This window comes from Macaca mulatta, chromosome 20 (assembly GCF_049350105.2).
Source record: "Macaca mulatta isolate MMU2019108-1 chromosome 20, T2T-MMU8v2.0, whole genome shotgun sequence".
In the NCBI taxonomy this organism is placed as follows: domain Eukaryota; kingdom Metazoa; phylum Chordata; class Mammalia; order Primates; family Cercopithecidae; genus Macaca; species Macaca mulatta.
In genome coordinates, this window is record NC_133425.1 from 28,975,301 (window position 1) to 28,992,522 (window position 17,222).

Here is a 17,222-nt window from a genome sequence, read left to right on the forward strand (position 1 = left end):
CCGCGGCCAGCATCTCGGTGTTCCACGCCTGCGCGCGGACTGGCCCATCGCGCTCCTTTTTTCTCCCGCCTCGTCAGAGGATTTGGACGAATAGTGGGAGAGAGAGAGCTGGGCTTCTGCCAATCGTTGGAACCGTAGGCGGGGCCGGAGGCGAAAAAGGGGTGGCTCATCTGGAAAGAGGAAACGGAGAAGGCGTAGGGCTGTAAGACCAGTCAGAGGACGAAGAAAGGCAGGGGGAGGTGGGACCAAAGAAATAACCAATAGAAACGCAGGAGCCTGAACCTCCTGGCCAATAAATATGACTGAAGAGTGAATGACCGCGGAAGGGCGGAGGAGAAGGCAGGGGCTGTACGCGTAAGAGGTGGGGCCTGGCAGCTTCTTGACCAATAGGAACGGTAAAAACGGAGCCAATGAAAAGGGGAGTAGGTGGTGGCCAAATTGACAGGCAGTGATGTCTCTTTAGGCGGTGACAGACAGCATCCGCAGTCAATAGGAAGAGCTGAGGAATTCTTTAAGTCTCCCAAAATGGTCAGTTAGGAATGACAGCTGGGAGGAGGCGGGGCAAACTAGAGATTAATTCGCCTCGTCAGCCAATGATCGTGTTCTCCCACTTCGACCACAGGACAGGAAAATAGATAGCTGTCTCAGCCAATGGGAGCATCCAAAGGGCAAAGACGCTGCCAGCAGGCGGTGCCAGCCCAGGGATAGTCGGTGACAACCGGAGACAAGCCCTACAGGAGGGTGACAGCTGGGGACAGTACGGAGAAGAGGCGGGGGCGTTAGTGCAGCCCTCAACCAATGAGTGCCGCGCTGCCCTTCTCGAGTCCTTCCCGGGCCCCTATTCGTTTAACTCGTGAGCCCCCAACTCTGGTGGTCTGTGGGACCCTGAGCCCCACCACAGATCCAGTGCCCTGACCCAGTACCCTCAGCCTTTACTCTGTAATTCTCCGATCCCGGCCCCAAACTAACCCCAACACTCCAGGCCCAGGTTGCAATAGCCAGAGCCCCTAGATCCCATAAGCAACCCATCTCTCTGCTTCACCCATTTCCTGCGGGAATCCCCACCTCCAAGTCCCTCTCCTCAGTTCCCATCTATCTGAGCTCCTCCCCAGAACCCAGGCTCCAATTCCTCAGACCTTACGCCTCTGAGTACCCCCACCATTTCTTCTAGTGAGGATCTCAAACCCCAAATCCATGAATCCCCAGTACCATGAACTCCCCATATGTGTGTCACTATTCTTTTGGGGATCCGAGGCCCCAGTCCCGTCAACCCCTTCCCCTCAGTGCCACATCCCTCTGTGCTCCTCATGTTCCACTGAGAACCCCGACCTCAATCTCATGAGCGCTCCCAGGTTGTCCTTAGATCACAAGCATAAAGACCTGACGTTATGATCTCCAACCTTCCAACTTCTAAACACCCTCTTCTTTCTCTGACCCCCATAGTCCGATTTCCATATAGCATCCACCATTTGGAATTCCAGTGAGACCTAGCTCCCGACTTTTCAGTTCCTCCTTGGTTTCTGAGTTCTCAAAGGTCCCTCACTCTCAACTCAGTCCCAAGTCCTGTCAATTCCCATTCAGTGTCTGATCTCCTCCTCACCTTTCCCATCTCCCATTTGACCCAAGCTTCCTGAGCACTCCTCCCATTCCCCTTTTTGGAGTCCTCCTGCTCTCCCAGAACCCAGTAATAAGTGGGCTCCTCCCTGGCTTGGACCCCCATGGTAACCCTATAAGGCGAGGCAGCTGCCGTCTGAGGCAGGGAGGGGCTGGTGTGGGAGGCTAAGGGCAGCTGCTAAGTTTAGGGTGGCTCCTTCTCTCTTCTTAGAGACAACAGGTGGCTGGGCCTCAGTGCCCAGAAAAGAAAATGTCTTAGAGGTATCGGCATGGGCCTGGAGGAGGAGGGAGCGGGGAGGGCAAGGCATCTTCTTCAGGACATCGGGTCCTAGAGGGAGCAGGAGGAGAAGGAGATGGTTGTCCTTGCCAACCTGGGGCTTCCTCAGCCACTATTTTTCCAGACTTCTGCTGCATGGAGGGGACTGGGTCACTGAGGCCCAGAGGGAGAAGAGAGGGTACATCAAAGCTACACAATCAGCCAAGCTGGCTCTTGGCCAGAATGAAGTGAGCAGCCACTGGCCATCAAGGCACCTCACGGAAGGTGACCAGCTGGCTGTCCTCTTAGGGTCTTTGCCTCCCCTCCTGAGTTCCAGCCTCCACACCAGTACCCAGAGAAAATATTCTAGACTCATACTAGATCACATCCTTCTTCTGCATGAAACCTTTCCAAGGTTCCCCAGGGTCTCCATCCTGTGCCTGGCCTTGAAGGCCCCTCAGGGGCTGGTCACCAGCCCCATCACAATTCTGGCAACCTGAATACCTCTGATCTTGTGCTCTCCAGGCCTTTGCTCAGGCCGTGCCCTCTGCCCAACACACCTGCTCCTCCACCTGCACCTGACTCCCTAGCCCTCATGAAGCCACTCCCATACTCCTAGACAGGGCTGCCGAGCCCTCCACTTCTGGGCTCCTGACCAGCCCTGGTATGTCACTTTCTGCATTCATTCCTGTCTCTATGGCTAGACTGTAAGTTCCAGCAAGGCAGGGATAATTATTTTTATTTTTTATTTTTATTTTTTTTTTTTTTTGAGACGGAGTCTGGCTCTGTCACCCAGGCTGGAGTGCAGTGGCGCGGTCTCGGCTCACTGCAAGCTCCGCCTCCCGGGTTTACGCCATTCTCCTGCCTCAGCCTCCCGAGTAGCTGGGACTACAGGCGCCCGCCACCTCGCCTGGCTAGTTTTTTGTATTTTTTAGTAGAGACAGGGTTTCACCGTGTTAGCCAGGATGGTCTCGATCTCCTGACCTCGTGATCCGCCCGTCTCGGCCTCCCAAAGTGCTGGGATTACAGGCTTGAGCCACTGCGCCCGGCCAATTATTAGTTATAATGCAAGTTCTGTGGGATGGGAACTACCTCTCCCTTTTACAGAGGGGAAACCAAGGCCCAGCACAAAACCTGAGACCACAAAGTATCTCACCTCAAAAAAATCCCTCTCAGCTTGGCACGGTGGCTCACGCCTGTAATCCCAGCACTTTGGGAGGCTGAAACGGGTAGGTCCCCTGAGGTTGGAGTTCGAGACCAGCCTGGCCAACATGGTGAAACCCCATCTCTACTAAAAATACAAAAAATTAGATGCCGGGTATGGTGGCTCACGCCTGTAATCCCAGCACTTTGGGAGGCCGAGGCAGGTGGATCACGAGGTCAGGAGATCGAGACCATCCTGGCTAACACTGGGAAACCCCGTCTCTACTAAAAATACAAAAAAATTAGGCGGGCGTGGTGGCACACGCCTGTAGTCCCAGCTACTCGGGAGGCTGAAGCAGGAGAATCACTTGAACCCGGGAGGCGGAGGTTGCAGTGAGCCAGGATCACACCACTGCACTCCAACCTGGGTAACAGAACAAGACTCCATCTCAAAAAAAAAAAAAAAATAGCTGGGCATGGTGGCAGGTGCCTGGAATCCCAGCTACTCAGGAGGCTGAGGCAGAAGTATCCCTTGAACCCAGAAGGTGGAGATTGCAGTAAGCCAAGATCACACTATTGCACTCCAGCCAGGCGACAAGAGCAAGACTCCATCTCAAAAAGAAAAAAAAAAAAATTCCCCTCTCCTTGAAGGGAGGTAGGAGATCCACCTGATCCCTCAGCTTCCACAGACGGCTCTTTCTTACCATCCTCACATTTACACACACTCGACTATGAACTCCACCATGTGGGGGTAGACGGATTGTGTCTGCCAAAGTGCACCTACAAAGCCCAGCCTAGCACAAGGCACACTGTGTGCGTTCAATACATGTTTACTGGGTTTATTTTATTAATTTAAAATAGAGACTGGGGGCCGGGCACAGTGGCTCACACCTGTAATCGCAGCACTTTGGGAGGCCAAGGCGGATGGATCACAATGTCAGAAGATTGAGACCACCCTAGCCCACATGGTGAATGAAACCCCATCTCTACTAAAAATACAAAAAAAAAAAAAAAAAAAATTAGCCTGGTGTCTTGGCACACCTATAATCCCAGCTACTCGGGAGGCTGAGGCAGGAGAATCACTTGAATCGGGAAGGTGGAGGTTGCAGTGAGCCAAGATCACGCTACTACTGCACTCCAGCCTGGGCAACAGAGAGAGACTCTGTCTTAAAAAAAAAAAAAATTGAGACAGGGGTCTCACTATGTTGCCCAGGCTGGTCCTGAACTCCTGGCCTCAAACAATCCTCCCACCTCAGCCTCCCAAAGTGCTGGGATTACAGGTGTGAACCACTGCACCCGGACGTTTACTGGGTTTAAATCTGAGCCCGGCCAGGCGCGGTGGCTCAAGCCTATAATCCCAGCACTTTGGGAGGCCGAGACGGGCGGATCACGAGGTCAGGAGATCGAGACCATCCTGGCTAACACGGTGAAACCCCGTCTCTACTAAAAAATACAAAAAACTAGCCGGGCGAGGTGGCGGGCGCCTGTAGTCCCAGCTACTCGGGAGGCTGAGGCAGGAGAATGGCGTGAACCCGGGAGGCGGAGCTTGCAGTGAGCTGAGATCCGGCCACTGCACTCCAGCCTGGGCGACAGAGCGAGACTCCCTCTCAAAAAAAAAATAAATAAATATAAATAAATAAATAAATAAATATATCTGAGCCCACCCCACTCAGGGGTACAGGATCTGGTTCATGTATCTCCCAGAACGATGCCTTGGGTTGGGTCCTCTCTAAACTCTGGCACATTCCAGCCCCTCTTTGGGAGAAAGAACATCCCTTCTTGCCCAGGCCCTAGTGAGACATGCATCGCAAGACCTGCTCTCCCCCTTCCTCCCCCCTGGGCTCCAGCTGCTGCTGGCCCTCCAAGAAAGGAAAGAACCTAAGTTGGGCTATTTTGGTATCTGGGGTGGGCACCCGCAGGGCTAAGGTTACCTTGGTATGTTAAGGGCTCCCTAGGGCAGGACTATATAACCCCAGAGGAACTGCCCCATGCTGACTCCCTGCTTCTTTCCAGCTGGAGCCGCTGCCTTGCCCCCCGGGAGACTGAAGACATGGTGAGTAAGAATCCTCTAACCCCTGCTCAGATCCCTTAGACCTCAGGGCAGCCTCACCCTTTGAAAGAAAGTAGCTGGTTCCCAGTCCAACAAAAAGTTAAAAGGATGCTCGTCTCTTTCTCGGCATCACTGATGGAAAACAGACCGTGTGATGGCCTTAAGGATCCAATCAATGATAATCCGCCCAGACATTCAACTCACAGGGCCCCAGTCCCTCTCAAAACCTGATCCATTCGTTCCTGTATTCCATCTTCCTAAAGTGCTCTGGCACCAGCCGGGCAATAACTCCCATCCCATTTTACAAATGAGAAAGTAGAGGCTGGGGCCAGGTGCTGTGGTTCATGCCTGTAATCCCAGCACTTTGGGAGGCCAAGGCGGTTGGATCACTTGAAGCCAGGAGTTTGAGACCATCCTGGTCAACATGGCGAAATCCGGTCTCTACTAAAAACACAAAAATTAACTCGGCATGGTGGTGCATGCCTGTAATCCCAGCTACTCAGGAGGCTGGAGCATGAGAATCGCTTGAACCCGGGAGGCAGAGGTTGCGGTGAGCCGAGATCGCAGCACTGCACTCCAGCCTGGGTGACAGAGCAAGACTCCGTCTCGAAAAAAGAAAAGAAAAGAAAAGAGGCTCAAACAGGGCAAATGAGTGGCTGAGCCTCAGCAAGTCTGGGGCTCAGAGGAGCTAGGCTCAGGGCACTGAGAAGAAGCTTCCACCCATTGTAGGGGATAGAGAGTTGGAGACCCAGGAGCCACAGAGGGGAATTTGGGGAATGCAATCAAAGCAAGCCCCCTCAGCAAAGAGGTCCCCAGGAAGGGGAGACTCAGGCTAAAGGGTTGCTTTAGGAACAGGGACTCAAAGAATTCTGAATCTAATTCATTGCTCCCAGAGAGGTGGAGGGACTCATCCATGGGCCCCTTTGTTCAACCCTCACCCTCCAGGCACCCAAGAAGGCCAAGAGAAGGGCAGTAGAGGGTGGAAGTTCCAGCGTCTTCTCCATGTTTGACCAGACTCAGATCCAGGAGTTCAAGGAGGTGAGGGGACAAGGGAAACTGGAAGACTGACCAAAAACAGCCCTGCTGGCCCTCTCCCCCGCCCTCTCCCTGGAATGTGCACCTGTTCAAAGGAGGGGAAAGGTTTAGAATTCCTTCCTCCCCTCCCTGCTTGGGGTGGAAGAGGACAGCTGGCTGGGAGCCAGCATCTGATCTGCCTGGGGTAGGGATGCTGAGGCTGGGCCATGGGGGACCTAACCCTCCCCACCCCGGCCCTCCCCAGGCCTTCACTGTGATCGACCAGAACCGTGATGGTATTATCGACAAGGAGGACCTTCGGGACACCTTCGCAGCCATGGGTGAGCCCCCTACCTCCAGGTGGGAATATTCAAGGCTGCAGAGTCTAGGAAATTCAGTGGCCTTGGGTTCCAGCCCTGTCAGCTCCACCTTGGGCCTCAGTCTACCCAGCTGAAAAACGGATGTGATCATCTGAATTAGTAGGAAGCACAGGCCTGGCCCCAGGAGGCTGCTCCAGCCCACGCTTCCCCCAACCCCCTCCAGGCCGCCTCAATGTGAAGAATGAGGAGTTGGATGCCATGATGAAGGAAGCCAGTGGTCCCATCAACTTCACCGTCTTCCTGACCATGTTCGGGGAAAAGCTCAAGGGTGAGTGGAGTGTCCTGGATCCATGGCCCCAGCTGCCTTTTCCCAGATCCTTCAGGGACCCATCAGCTTCATGTGCCCTCTGTCCCCCCCAGGTGCCGACCCTGAGGATGTGATAACTGGAGCCTTCAAGGTCCTGGACCCTGAAGGAAAGGGCACCATCAAGAAGAAGTTGTAAGCATCAGCTCTCCCACCCTTCCAACCCTTCCCCACCTCCACCAGCTGCTCCCACACTGAAAGCCTCCTTAAATTCCTACCAAGGCTGGGCCCTGTGGCTCAGGCCTATAATCCCAGTGCTTTGGGAGGCGGAGACAGGATTCGCTTGAGGACAGGAATTTGAGATCAGCCTGGGTAACGCAGCATGACCCTGTTTCTAAACAATTAACTAAAAAATTCGCGGGCTGGCCAGGCGCAGTGGCTCATGCCTGTAATCCCAGCACTTTGGGAGGCCAAGGCGGGCGGATCACGTGAGGTCAGGAGTTCAAGACCAGCCTAGCCAACATGGTGAAACCCCGTTTCTACAAAAAATACAAAAATTAGCTGGGCGTGGTGGCGGGCGCCTGCAGTCCCAGCTACTCGGGAGACTGAGACATGAGAATCGCTTGAACCCTGGAGCCGGAGGTTGCAGTGAGCCGAGATCATGCCACTGCTCTCCAACCTGGGCAACAATAGCAAAACTCCGTCTCCAAAAAAAAAACCAAAAAAAAATCGCCGGCGTTGTGGCAAACACCTATAGTCGCAGCTACGCTAGAGGCTGAGGCAGGAAGATGCCTTGAGCCCAGGAGTTCCAGGTTGCAGTGAGCTATGATCAAACCACTTCATTCCTGCCTGGGCATCAGGGCGAGACCCTGTCTCAAAACAAACAAAAAAACCCCCAAAAATTCCTACGAAGGGTTAGTCACTGTCAGAGGTCAGGGAGTAGTTAAGATTGTGGTAATGGGTGGCAAGACTGCATTTTCACAGCAAATGTGAGCGGAGAGGGCAAAAGCGAGTGTCTGGGAGGCCAATGAAGGAAGTAGAGTGACCTGGGTTTTCGGGGGAGGCTGGGGCTGGCAAGGGGGATGAGGTGCGAGGGAGTGGAAAGGAACCAGGAACCCAATCGCAACTCCCCGTGTATCACCTCTCTCCAGCCTGGAGGAGCTGCTGACCACGCAGTGTGACCGCTTCACCCCGGAGGAGGTGAGTGGGCCCCGCGGCGGGGCCGGAGCAGCAAAGGGGCTGGGGGAGGGAAGCCTAACGGCCGGTGCGAGACGCCCCTGCGTGTTTCCCCAGATCAAGAACATGTGGGCTGCTTTCCCCCCCGACGTGGGCGGCAACGTCGACTACAAAAACATCTGCTACGTCATCACGCACGGCGACGCCAAGGACCAGGAGTAGGGGCTTCCGCGGGCCTCTGCTGGCTGACGCTTCCGTTCGGCCCGACCCCCACCCCGGCTCCCAATAAAATTTAACTGGTCTTTGTTTCTTATGGGGGGGCGCCTTCAGAGTGTTTGCGCGAGGGCCTCAGGTGGGAGCGCCCCACAAAGGGATGGATGCGGCCTGGAGGCCTGCGGGGGACGGCCCCACAATCTACGCCCGCCGCCTTTTTCCGCAAGGAAGGAGAAGGCTCGCGTGGCCGCGGGAAGCTCAGTTTTTATTGAAGACAGTCTGGGAGAAGAGGGGGGCACCCCGGAAGACAGTGGGGCGGTCGGAGACTGGGCCGCAGGCTCCGGCCGGGAAGTGGGCGGTGTCTGGGTGGGCGGGACCAGCGCCGGGGCGGGGCTACGGGCCCGGGCTGGTAGAACCTCCCCCTAGCCCGCGCGAGGGCGGCACCCACGGGGTTCCAGGGGGCGCTGGGCAGTGTGGGGCGCGGGGATTGGACAAGAGGCCGACTGAAGGCGGAGCCGAGGTAAGGCCGGGCGGGGCGTGGCCTCAAAGGGTGTCTGACTGCTCGCCCTGGGCCTGGCTCTGCTGCATCTGGGCCTGCATCTTCTCTAGCATCTCTTGCATGCGGCGCAGCTGTGCAGGGCGAGATTGCAGGCGGTGACCTGGCGAGGCCAGCGAGGGACCTGGGGCCTCTGTCGGGGGGAAGCGAGGTGCATGCTCACCTCTTCGTCTTTCTCGCGGATCAGCTTCTCGGTGTCCGCCAGAGGCAGCATGGGCAGCGGGATCTCCGTGGCGCTTTGGCGGGAAAGCTTACTGCGGGACAGTGGGAAGGGGACAGGAATCAGGAGCAGGGCCTGAGGTTGTGGGTGAGGCCCAGGAGGCAGGGCCTGGGGTGAGGTTGGGGTCTAGGAGGCGGAGCCAGGTCCCTGAGGTTAGGGCCGGAGGCAAAGCCGGTGGGGAGAGAGGGAGAGGGAGAGAGGGAGGAAGGTAGAGAGGGAGGGAGGGAGAGAGGGAGGGAGGGAGAGAGAGGTCTGAGTGGTGAAGGCGGACTCACGGGTGGTGGGGACGGGGCCTCAGGGCAGGGTCTTGGGTGAGGCGGGACCTTGGAGGCTCCGAGACTGTCGGCCCCGGGTCTCACCTGCGGCTGGCTCGATCGCGAGCCCCAGGCCGGGCCAGGCTCTGTAGGCAGCGGGCCCGGTAGCCCTCGTAGAGCAGATCGTGCGTCACCTCTTTCAGGTCCTGCAGGTGTGTCTGCACCAGCATCCGTCGCAGGTTCAGGAAATCGCAGTGATGTGGGTTCTCCACTGGAGGGGGGGCGGCGCGGACCAGCGAACGTCAGGGAGTTTCGGGTCCCACCCACCCGTAGGGTCGGGTCAACAGGGAAGTCCTGCTGCCACTCTGGCGGAGGGTCCGCGGTCTGCAGCCCATGGAAAGGAGAACCCCTTTCCCCCTAGGATCCCCTGGGACCAAAGCCCACCCCAACTTCACATGTTGAGTGCGCCTGACCCAGAGGCCCCGGGCTCCTTGCTGGCCTTAGGAACCCTGCCTGGCCTCACTCACCCTCCACGGTCCCCCAGGAGTAGCGGCGTCCCCTCACCGGTCGCTTCCCGCCATCCCTCACCACCTCGCATGAACCCACGACTGCAAAAGGGATGCTTTCCTGGAGGGCAGGGGGCAGGGGTCACCGCTGGCCCACATGGCAGAAACTTTCTCTTTCCCAGCTTCAATCTCCACACCCACCTCCTCTGCTTCCTGCCCCTTCCTCTTTATTTTTTTTTTTCTTTTAAGACAGGGTCTCGCTCCATTGCCCAGGCTGGAGTGTTCAAGTGATTCTCCTGCCTCAGCCTCCCGAGTGGCTGGAATTACAGGTGCCCGCCACCACACCTGGCTAATTTTTGTGTTTTTAGTAGAGGCGGGGTCTCGCCATGTTGCCCAGGCTGGTCTCGAACTCCTGACCTCAGGGGATCCGCCTGCCTCAGCCTCCCAAAGTGCTGGGATTACAGACGTGAGCCACCGTGCCCAGCCTGCCTTCCTTCTTTGTCTCCCACACCTTCATCTCTGCATCCTGCCTCTTGAAGTCTTCATCTTCGTCAGAGTCACATTCAGGGAACTGGTAGATGTGGATCTCCTCCTCCTTCAACTGATCCCGGATCTCAGGGGAAACAGATACAGAGACAGTGTGAAACAGGCCACAATGACAGACATTGCATGACCAGAGACAGGGAGACACAGAGATACTGGCTGGTCAGAGACAGAAAGACATGAAAGACAGAGATGGGGAGAGATGGACGTACAGGAAGACAAAAACAAAATCTCAGAGACATAGATGGTGAGAAACACAAGATTCTAATATGGGGCAGACATTAAGAGACCAGGAGAAGCCTGGGCAATATAGCTAGATCCCATCTCTACAAAGAAAAAAAATATATATATATATATATATTTTTTATTTTTTTTTATTTATTTTTTTTTTTTTGAGACGGAGTCTCGGTCTGTCGCCCAGGCTGGAGTGCAGTGGCCGGATCTCAGCTCACTGCAAGCTCCGCCTCCCGGGTTCACGCCATTCTCCTGCCTCAGCCTCCCGAGTAGCTGGGACTACAGGCGCCCGCCGCCTCGCCCGGCTAGTTTTTTGTATTTTTTAGTAGAGACGGGATTTCACTGGGTTAGCCAGGATGGTCTCGATCTCCTGACCTCGTGATCCGCCGGTCTCGGCCTCCCAAAGTGCTGGGATTACAGGCTTGAGCCACCGCGCCCGGCCTAAAAATATATATATATTTTGAAACAAGGTTTCACTCTATCACCCAGGGTGGAGTCCAGTGGCTCCATCTTGGTTCACTGCAGCCTCAACCTCACAGGCTCAGGTGATCCTCCCATCTCAGCCTCCTGAATAGCTGGGACTACAAGTGCACACCACCACACCTGGCTAATTTTTATATTTTTTGTAGAGATGGGGTTTTGCCATGTTGCCCTGGCTTGTCTTAAACTCTTCAGCTCAAGTAATCCACTGACCTCAGCCTCCCAAAGTGCTGGGATTACAGGTGTCTGCCACCACGCCCAGCCAAAAATGTTAGCTGGGCATGGTGGTGCTCATCTGTAGTCCCTGCTATTCAATAGGCTGAGGCAGGAGGATCACTTGAGCCTACAAATTTGAGGCTGCAGTGAGCTATGATCTTGCCACTGTACTCAGCCTGGGCCACAGAGTGAGACTCTATCTAAAAAAAAAAAAAAAAGAGAGAGAGGCTGAGAGATATATAAGCAGAAACAGTGGAAAAGGGCTCTGAAGACACGGGGTGGGGGCCAGATGGAAGTCACCATGTTCTTATGTCTATGCTCCCGCCCTCAAATAGGCCTTAGCCAGGCATCTAGCCCAGGGGCTGCATATCTAGCCTATTTTGAGCCTTCAGAGACATGGCTACGCTGGCTGGCAGCTTACCACCCACATTCCTCAGAAGCTTCTCCTACAATCTAGCCTGAGACACTATGCTCCAAAAAGGCCACTTTAAGATCAAAGAAGTCGGCTGGGCGCGGTGGCTCAAGCCTGTAATCCCTGCACTTTGGGAGGCCGAGACGGGCGGATCACGAGGTCAGGAGATCGAGACCATCCTGGCTAACATGGTGAAACCCCGTCTCTACTAAAAAATACAAAAAACTAGCCGGGCACGGTGGCGGGCGCCTGTAGTCCCAGCTACTCAGGAGGCTGAGGCAGGAGAATGGTGAAAACCTGGGAGGCGGAGCTTGCAGTGAGCCGAGATCACGCCACTACACTCCAGCCTGGGCGACACAGGGAGACTCCGTCTCAAAAAAAAATAATAATAAGATCAAAGAAGTCTAAGCTGAAATCAGGTTTGGCCTCACTTGGGGTCAAAGGCCAGAGGTCATCACTCACACCTTCTGCTTGAGGGCCTGGGTTTCCTGGGGCATCAGGGCATCCGCTTTGCCAATGACTGGGATGATGTTGACTTTCTCGTGTACCGCCCGAAGGAAGGCCACATCTAGGGGCCGGAGCCTGCACCCAGGGATTGGTCAGTGCCCAGCCTCAGGGGGCAGAGACCCCCCCAGCCCTCCCTAAATGCCCCAGCCCCCAGGATCCCCCCACCAGACCCCCGGCCAAAGGGTGAGATGAAGTAGAGGCAGCAATGGACGCGGGAGTCCTGGATGTTCTTCCGGTTCAGGCCACTCTCATCCCTAAGGTACTGCTCAAACTGCTCCTCGATGAATTTCACCACGGGAAGCCAGCTGGGTGTGGGAAGAGGATGTGAAGTCAGAGATCAAAGGCCAGAGGGCAGGGGGCGAGGCTAGCCAGGACTGTGGGAATAGAACATCATTTCTTTGGCTCCCTCCAAAGACATTAAAGGGAACTGGTGGGGGCCTAGGCGAGTCATCAAGAAGCACAGAGACCCAGTGACCCTCTGAAACAGACACAACCTTTTGGAATAGGGAGCCAGCACAAACCAGCCCTGTAACTGACCCGTTGGTCTTCAGGGAGTCGCCACTGTGAGAGGCTGAGCCTCTGTCCCCTTCCCTCTTCCTCACCAGTCAGAGCAGTCCACTGAGTCCCCAAAGCCAGGTGTGTCCACAAGGGTTAGCTTCACTTTCACACCTCCTTCCTCGATCTCCACACCCCGGCGCTCAATGGCCAGGGTCTGTGTCAAGCGAGCTGTGGGAGGGGGGAGAGGTCAGGGATCCAGGGAGGCTCTGAGGCAAGATTAATTTCCTTTGTTAATATCACAGTTGCCTGCACCCATTTTCCAGGGGAGGAAAGTCTCAGAAAAAAGTAGTCAACTACCTGAGTCCCCAGATGGAAAAGACTAGGGTGTAACCTGGGGACAGGGGCCACTGCCTGGGGAGGGTGGGGAGGGTCTTACCACTGGCCTCTGGCACCTGGCGATCCTCATAGAGGTTGGTGAGGAAGAGGCTGTTGATGAGGGTGGATTTCCCTAGGCCTGACTCCCCTGTGGACAGAACAGGCCCAGCTGGTCAGGGGAGGGGACAACCAGGGTCTCCTAAGGGCATCCTCTCTGCAGTTCCCTCTCCAAAACCCCCCAGACCTGCCACCATTAGTGTGAAGTCAAACCCCTTCTTGACAGACTTGCGGTGCAGCTGGTTGGGGAGGGCAGCAAAACCCACGTACTCCTTGTCCTGTGGATGGGGGTGGACAATATGAGGCTGCTGGCAATGGCAGGCAGGGTCCCCAGGATCATTTGAGTTCCTGGGCTAGGAAGAGTCAGTGGGGTCTGGGGACCCTAGGCATAGGGGGCTGGGGGCCGAGATGCCTGGGTTTCTGGGCATGAGGACTCACCATGACTCCGCCAGCCATCACTGCACCTGCCGTCTCTCCCCACTTCCTCTGGTGGGGCAGGAAGCTGAGTGCGGCTAACGAGTGGGCGGGCAGAAGAGGCAGCTGAGATGCTCAAACTGGCCCAGTCCCAGAGAGGTGGGGAAGGCCAAGGCCAAGAATACCTGGGGTTATCACCTCCTGGACCCCTTTGCCCATCACCCCTCTATGCACCTTCAACCCCTCCATCTTTCACACATCTGGATTCCAAGTCCCACTGTAACTCCATTATCATGGTGAGACATGGGGTATGTGCAGAGAGGAAGGAAGCGGCTCCCTTTGTTAGCAAGTGAGATGAAGGTTTTGATGAGCTGATTAAAAACCAGTTCCCAGGACAGGCAAGGTGGCTCACGCCTGTAATCTCAGCACTTTGGGAGGCAGAGGAGGGAGGACTGCTTGAGCCAAGGAGCTCAAGACCACCCTGGGCAACAGAGGGATGTGCCCCTCTACCATCTCTACAAAAACTTTAAAAATTAGCCAGGCATGATGGTACAATCCTGTAGTCCCAGCTACTGGGGAGGCTGAGGTGGGAGGATTGCATGAGCCCAGGAGATCAAGACTGCAGTGAGCTGTGATCACACCACTACACTCCAGCCTGAGCAACACAGCAAGACCCTGTTTCAAAAAAAGAAAAAGAAAAAAATTCTCATGGTTTAAGTGGACCAGAAGCCATGATGGGATTGGGAGTGGGTAAGGCCATCCATTTTCCAGCTAAGACAATGGATTCATAAAAGGACTCCAGATCTTTGGAAACCACTGCCGGAGAGATTTTCCTTCAGAATCCTGGCCAAGGAACTCCGCTGCTCGAAATCCTTTAGGAACTCCCCAGTAACTCAGAGTCAAGTCGGAATTCTGGCCTGACTGCCAAAGCCTCCTTCAGCTGGCCTCATCACCCCATCTCTCACTCTTCCAAACATCCTTGGCTCTCTACCCACATTGAGCTTTTCCTTTTTCCGAATCAGTTAAACTCTTCCTCATCCTTCAAGTGTTTCTTTCCAAGGGCTCTGCCTCTATGCAATCTCCCCACCTACCATAGGCAGGGTCATTGTTCCTTCTTCAGATTCCCAGCACCAGGCTGGGCATGGTGGCTCATGCCTGTAATCCCAGCTCTTTGGGAGGCCGAGGTGGGTGGATCACTTGAGGTCAGGAGTTCAAGACCAGCCTGGCCAACATGGCGAGACCCTGTCTAGCAAAATACAAAAATTAGCAAGCGTGGTGGTGTGTGCCTATAATTCCAGCTACTTGGGAATCTGAGGCAAGAAAATTGCTCGAACCCAGGACATGGAGGTTGCAGTAAGCCGAGACTGCACTGCTACACTCCATCCTGGACGACAGAGCAAGACCCTATCTCAAACAAACAAGCAAACAAATCTACCCCAGGACGGGTACGGTGGTTCACACCTGTTATGCCGGCACTTTGGGAGGCCGAGTTGGGCAGATCACGAGGTCAAGAGATCGTGACCATCCTGGCCAACATGGTGAAACTCCATCTCTACTAAAAATACAAACAATTAGCTGGGCATGGTGGCGTGTGCCTGTAGTCCCAGCTACTAAGGTACTAAGTCCCAGCTACTAAGGCAGGAGAATTGCTTGAACCCAGGAGGTGGAGGTTGCAGTGAGCCAAGATCATGCCACTGCACTCCAGCCTGGTTACAGAGCAAGACTCCGTCTCAAAAAACAAAAACAAACAAAAATGCTACTTAATACCATCTAGGGACTGTTAAGAATCTGGAAAGGGTAGCTGGGCGCAGTGGCTCACGCCTGTAATTCCAGCACTTTGGGAGGCCAGGGCAGGCGGATCACTTGAGTTCAGGAGTTGGAGACCAGCCTGGCCAACATGGTGAAACCCCCGTCTCTACTAAGAATACAAAAATTAGCCAGGTGTGGTGGTGCGTGCCTGTAATCACAGCTACTAGGGAGGCTGAGGCAGGAGAATTGCTAGAACCTGAGAGGCGTAGGTTGCAGTGAGCCAAGATCCTGCCACTGCACTCCAGCCTGGGCGACAGGGCAAGACTCCATCTCAAAAAAATAAATAAATATGCCGGGCGTGGTGGCTCATTCCTGTAATCCCAGCACTTTGGGAGGCCAAGTCGGGCAGATCACCTGTGGTCAGGAGTTCAAGACCAGCCTGACCGACATGGAGAAACCCTGACTCTACTAAAAATACAAAATTAGTCGGGCGTGGTGGCGCATGCCTGTAATCCCAGCTACACAGGAGCTGAAGCAGGAGAATCACTTGAACCTGGGAGGCGGAGGTCGTAGTGAGCCGAGATCGTGCCATTGCACTCCAATCTGGGTGACAAGAGCAAAACTCTTTCTCAAATAATAAATAAATAAATAAATAAATAAATAAATAAGCAAAGGGCAGGGATCATGTTACCTCTGAGCACTCCACCACCGGCCTTCCTCCTGCATCTCTCACCAGGCTGAGCATCTCTATGGTCTTAGTTAAAATTCTGAACTCAGCAGGACATGGTGGTTCACACCTGTAATCCCAGGATTTGGGGAGGCCAAGGCAGGCAGATCAGGAGGTCGGGAGATCGAGACCATCCTGGCCAACATGGTGAAACCCCGTTTCTACTAAAATACAAAAATTAGCTGGGTGTGGTTGCACATGCCTGTAATCCCAGCTACTCGGGAGACTGAAGCACAAGAATCACTTGAACCCAGGAGGCGCAGGTTGCAGTGAGCCAAGATCGCACCACTGCACTCCAGCCTGGCGACAGAGCAAGACTCTGTCTCAAAAAAAAAAAAATCTGAACTCCTCCCACCCTCACTCCCCGCAAGTGTTTCCAGTGAGTTTCCAATTCCCGCCTATCCTTCAGAAAAATTGGTCCCCTTTTCTCCACACTCTCCATGCCATTAACCTGCTTTGGGTTCAGATCCTGATCAATTCTTCTCTGAGTTATTCAACAGCCTTTGACAGAATAACATGTTTTTTTTGTTTTTTTGTTTTTTTTTTGAGACGGAGTCTCGCTCTGTCACCCAGGCTGGAGTGCAGTGGCCTGATCTCAGCTCACTGCAAGCTCCGCCCCCCGGGTTCACGCCATTCTCCTGCCTCAGCCTCCCGAGTAGCTGGGACTATAGGCGCCCGCCACCTCGCCCGGCTAGTTTTTTGTATTTTTTAGTAGAGACGGGGTTTCACCGTGTTAGCCAGGATGGTCTCGATCTCCTGACCTCGTGATCCGCCCGTCTCGGCCTCCCAAAGTGCTGGGATTACAGGCGTGAGCCACCGCGCCCGGCAGAATAACATGTTTAAAGGAAAAAAAAAAAAAGTTGGGCTGGGCGTGGTGGCTCATGCCTATAATCCCAGCACTTTGGGAGGCTGATCATGAGGCGGATCATGAGGTCAGGAGATCGAGACCATTCTGGCTAACACGGTGAAACCCCGTCTCTACTAAAAATTCAAAAAATTAGCCGGGCATGGTGGCGGGTACCTGTAGTCCCAGCTACTTGGGAGGCTGAGGCAGGAGAATGGCGTGAACCCAGGAGGTGGAGCTTGCAGTGAGCTGAGACTGTGCCACTGCACTTCAGCCTGGGTGACAGAGCGAGACTCTGTCTCAAAAAAAAAAAAAAAAAAAGTTGGGCGTGATGGCTCATGCCTGTAATCCCAGTGCTTTGGGAGGCTGAGGTGGGAGGATTGCTTGAGGCTAGGAGTTCAGGAGCAGTCTGGTCAACATAGCAAGACCCGATCTGTATTAAAAAAATAAATAAAAGGCCGGGCGCGGTGGCTCAAGCCTGTAATCCCAGCACTTTGGGAGGCCGAGACGGGCGGATCACGAGGTCAGGAGATCGAGACC

General features: G+C 54.7%; 3 protein-coding genes across 8 annotated transcripts in view; 2 read left to right on the forward strand and 1 right to left on the reverse strand.

Moving 5' to 3' along the window:
- The window catches only part of ZNF48 (zinc finger protein 48), a 242,055-nt gene that overhangs the window by 213,474 nt on the left and 11,359 nt on the right, over positions 1-17,222 (forward strand). Inside the window, exon 1 of one of the 3 annotated variants that reach the window (XM_077985791.1) lies at positions 8,513-8,610. The exons of 1 other annotated variant lie outside the window; for it this stretch is intronic. The gene's annotated coding sequence lies outside the window, so the exon portion shown is untranslated. Of the gene's footprint in view, positions 1-8,512; positions 8,611-17,222 lie in introns of those variants that run through there. One more of the 3 variants, XM_077985795.1, reaches the window with a different exon arrangement.
- MYL11 (myosin light chain 11) lies at positions 459-8,190 on the forward strand. 3 transcript variants are annotated; one of them, XM_077985890.1, is made up of 9 exons: positions 459-528; positions 2,396-2,534; positions 5,027-5,066; positions 6,009-6,101; positions 6,343-6,418; positions 6,621-6,725; positions 6,818-6,896; positions 7,853-7,901; positions 7,995-8,190. In XM_077985890.1, the coding sequence occupies exons 3-9, from the start codon at positions 5,064-5,066 to the stop codon at positions 8,097-8,099; spliced, it is 510 nt and encodes a 169-aa protein (XP_077842016.1). In that variant the 5' UTR covers positions 459-528; positions 2,396-2,534; positions 5,027-5,063; the 3' UTR covers positions 8,100-8,190. The 3 variants fall into 3 exon arrangements, with proteins under 3 accessions (XP_077842016.1, XP_077842015.1, XP_014981426.1); XM_077985889.1 differs by lacking the exon at positions 459-528 and adding an exon at positions 1,810-1,875; XM_015125940.3 differs by lacking the exons at positions 459-528; positions 2,396-2,534 and having other exon boundaries at positions 4,934-5,066.
- Positions 8,337-13,679, reverse strand: SEPTIN1 (septin 1). 2 transcript variants are annotated; one of them, XM_077985871.1, is made up of 12 exons: positions 13,597-13,679; positions 13,387-13,460; positions 13,136-13,226; positions 12,953-13,039; positions 12,621-12,744; positions 12,189-12,323; positions 11,976-12,093; positions 10,138-10,239; positions 9,648-9,747; positions 9,226-9,391; positions 8,810-8,900; positions 8,337-8,720 (listed from the first exon to the last, which is right to left on the reverse strand). In XM_077985871.1, the coding sequence occupies exons 1-12, from the start codon at positions 13,655-13,657 to the stop codon at positions 8,634-8,636; spliced, it is 1,236 nt and encodes a 411-aa protein (XP_077841997.1). In that variant the 5' UTR covers positions 13,658-13,679; the 3' UTR covers positions 8,337-8,633. The 2 variants fall into 2 exon arrangements, with proteins under 2 accessions (XP_077841997.1, XP_077841996.1); XM_077985870.1 differs by lacking the exons at positions 10,138-10,239; positions 13,597-13,679 and having other exon boundaries at positions 13,387-13,470.

Coding starts and splice junctions, on each gene's coding strand:
- MYL11 (XM_077985890.1), top strand. Junction 6,726..6,817: donor GTTCGGGGAAAAGCTCAAGG/GTGAGTGGAGTG, acceptor TGTCCCCCCCAG/GTGCCGACCCTGAGGATGTG. Junction 6,897..7,852: donor GGCACCATCAAGAAGAAGTT/GTAAGCATCAGC, acceptor ACCTCTCTCCAG/CCTGGAGGAGCTGCTGACCA.
- SEPTIN1 (XM_077985871.1), bottom strand. CDS start 13,657: ATGATAATGGAGTTACAGTGGGACTTGGAATCCAGATGTGTGAAAGAT. Junction 12,745..12,952: donor CCAGGTGCCAGAGGCCAGTG/GTAAGACCCTCC, acceptor CCCCTCCCACAG/CTCGCTTGACACAGACCCTG. Junction 8,901..9,225: donor CGCGATCGAGCCAGCCGCAG/GTGAGACCCGGG, acceptor ACTGTCCCGCAG/TAAGCTTTCCCGCCAAAGCG.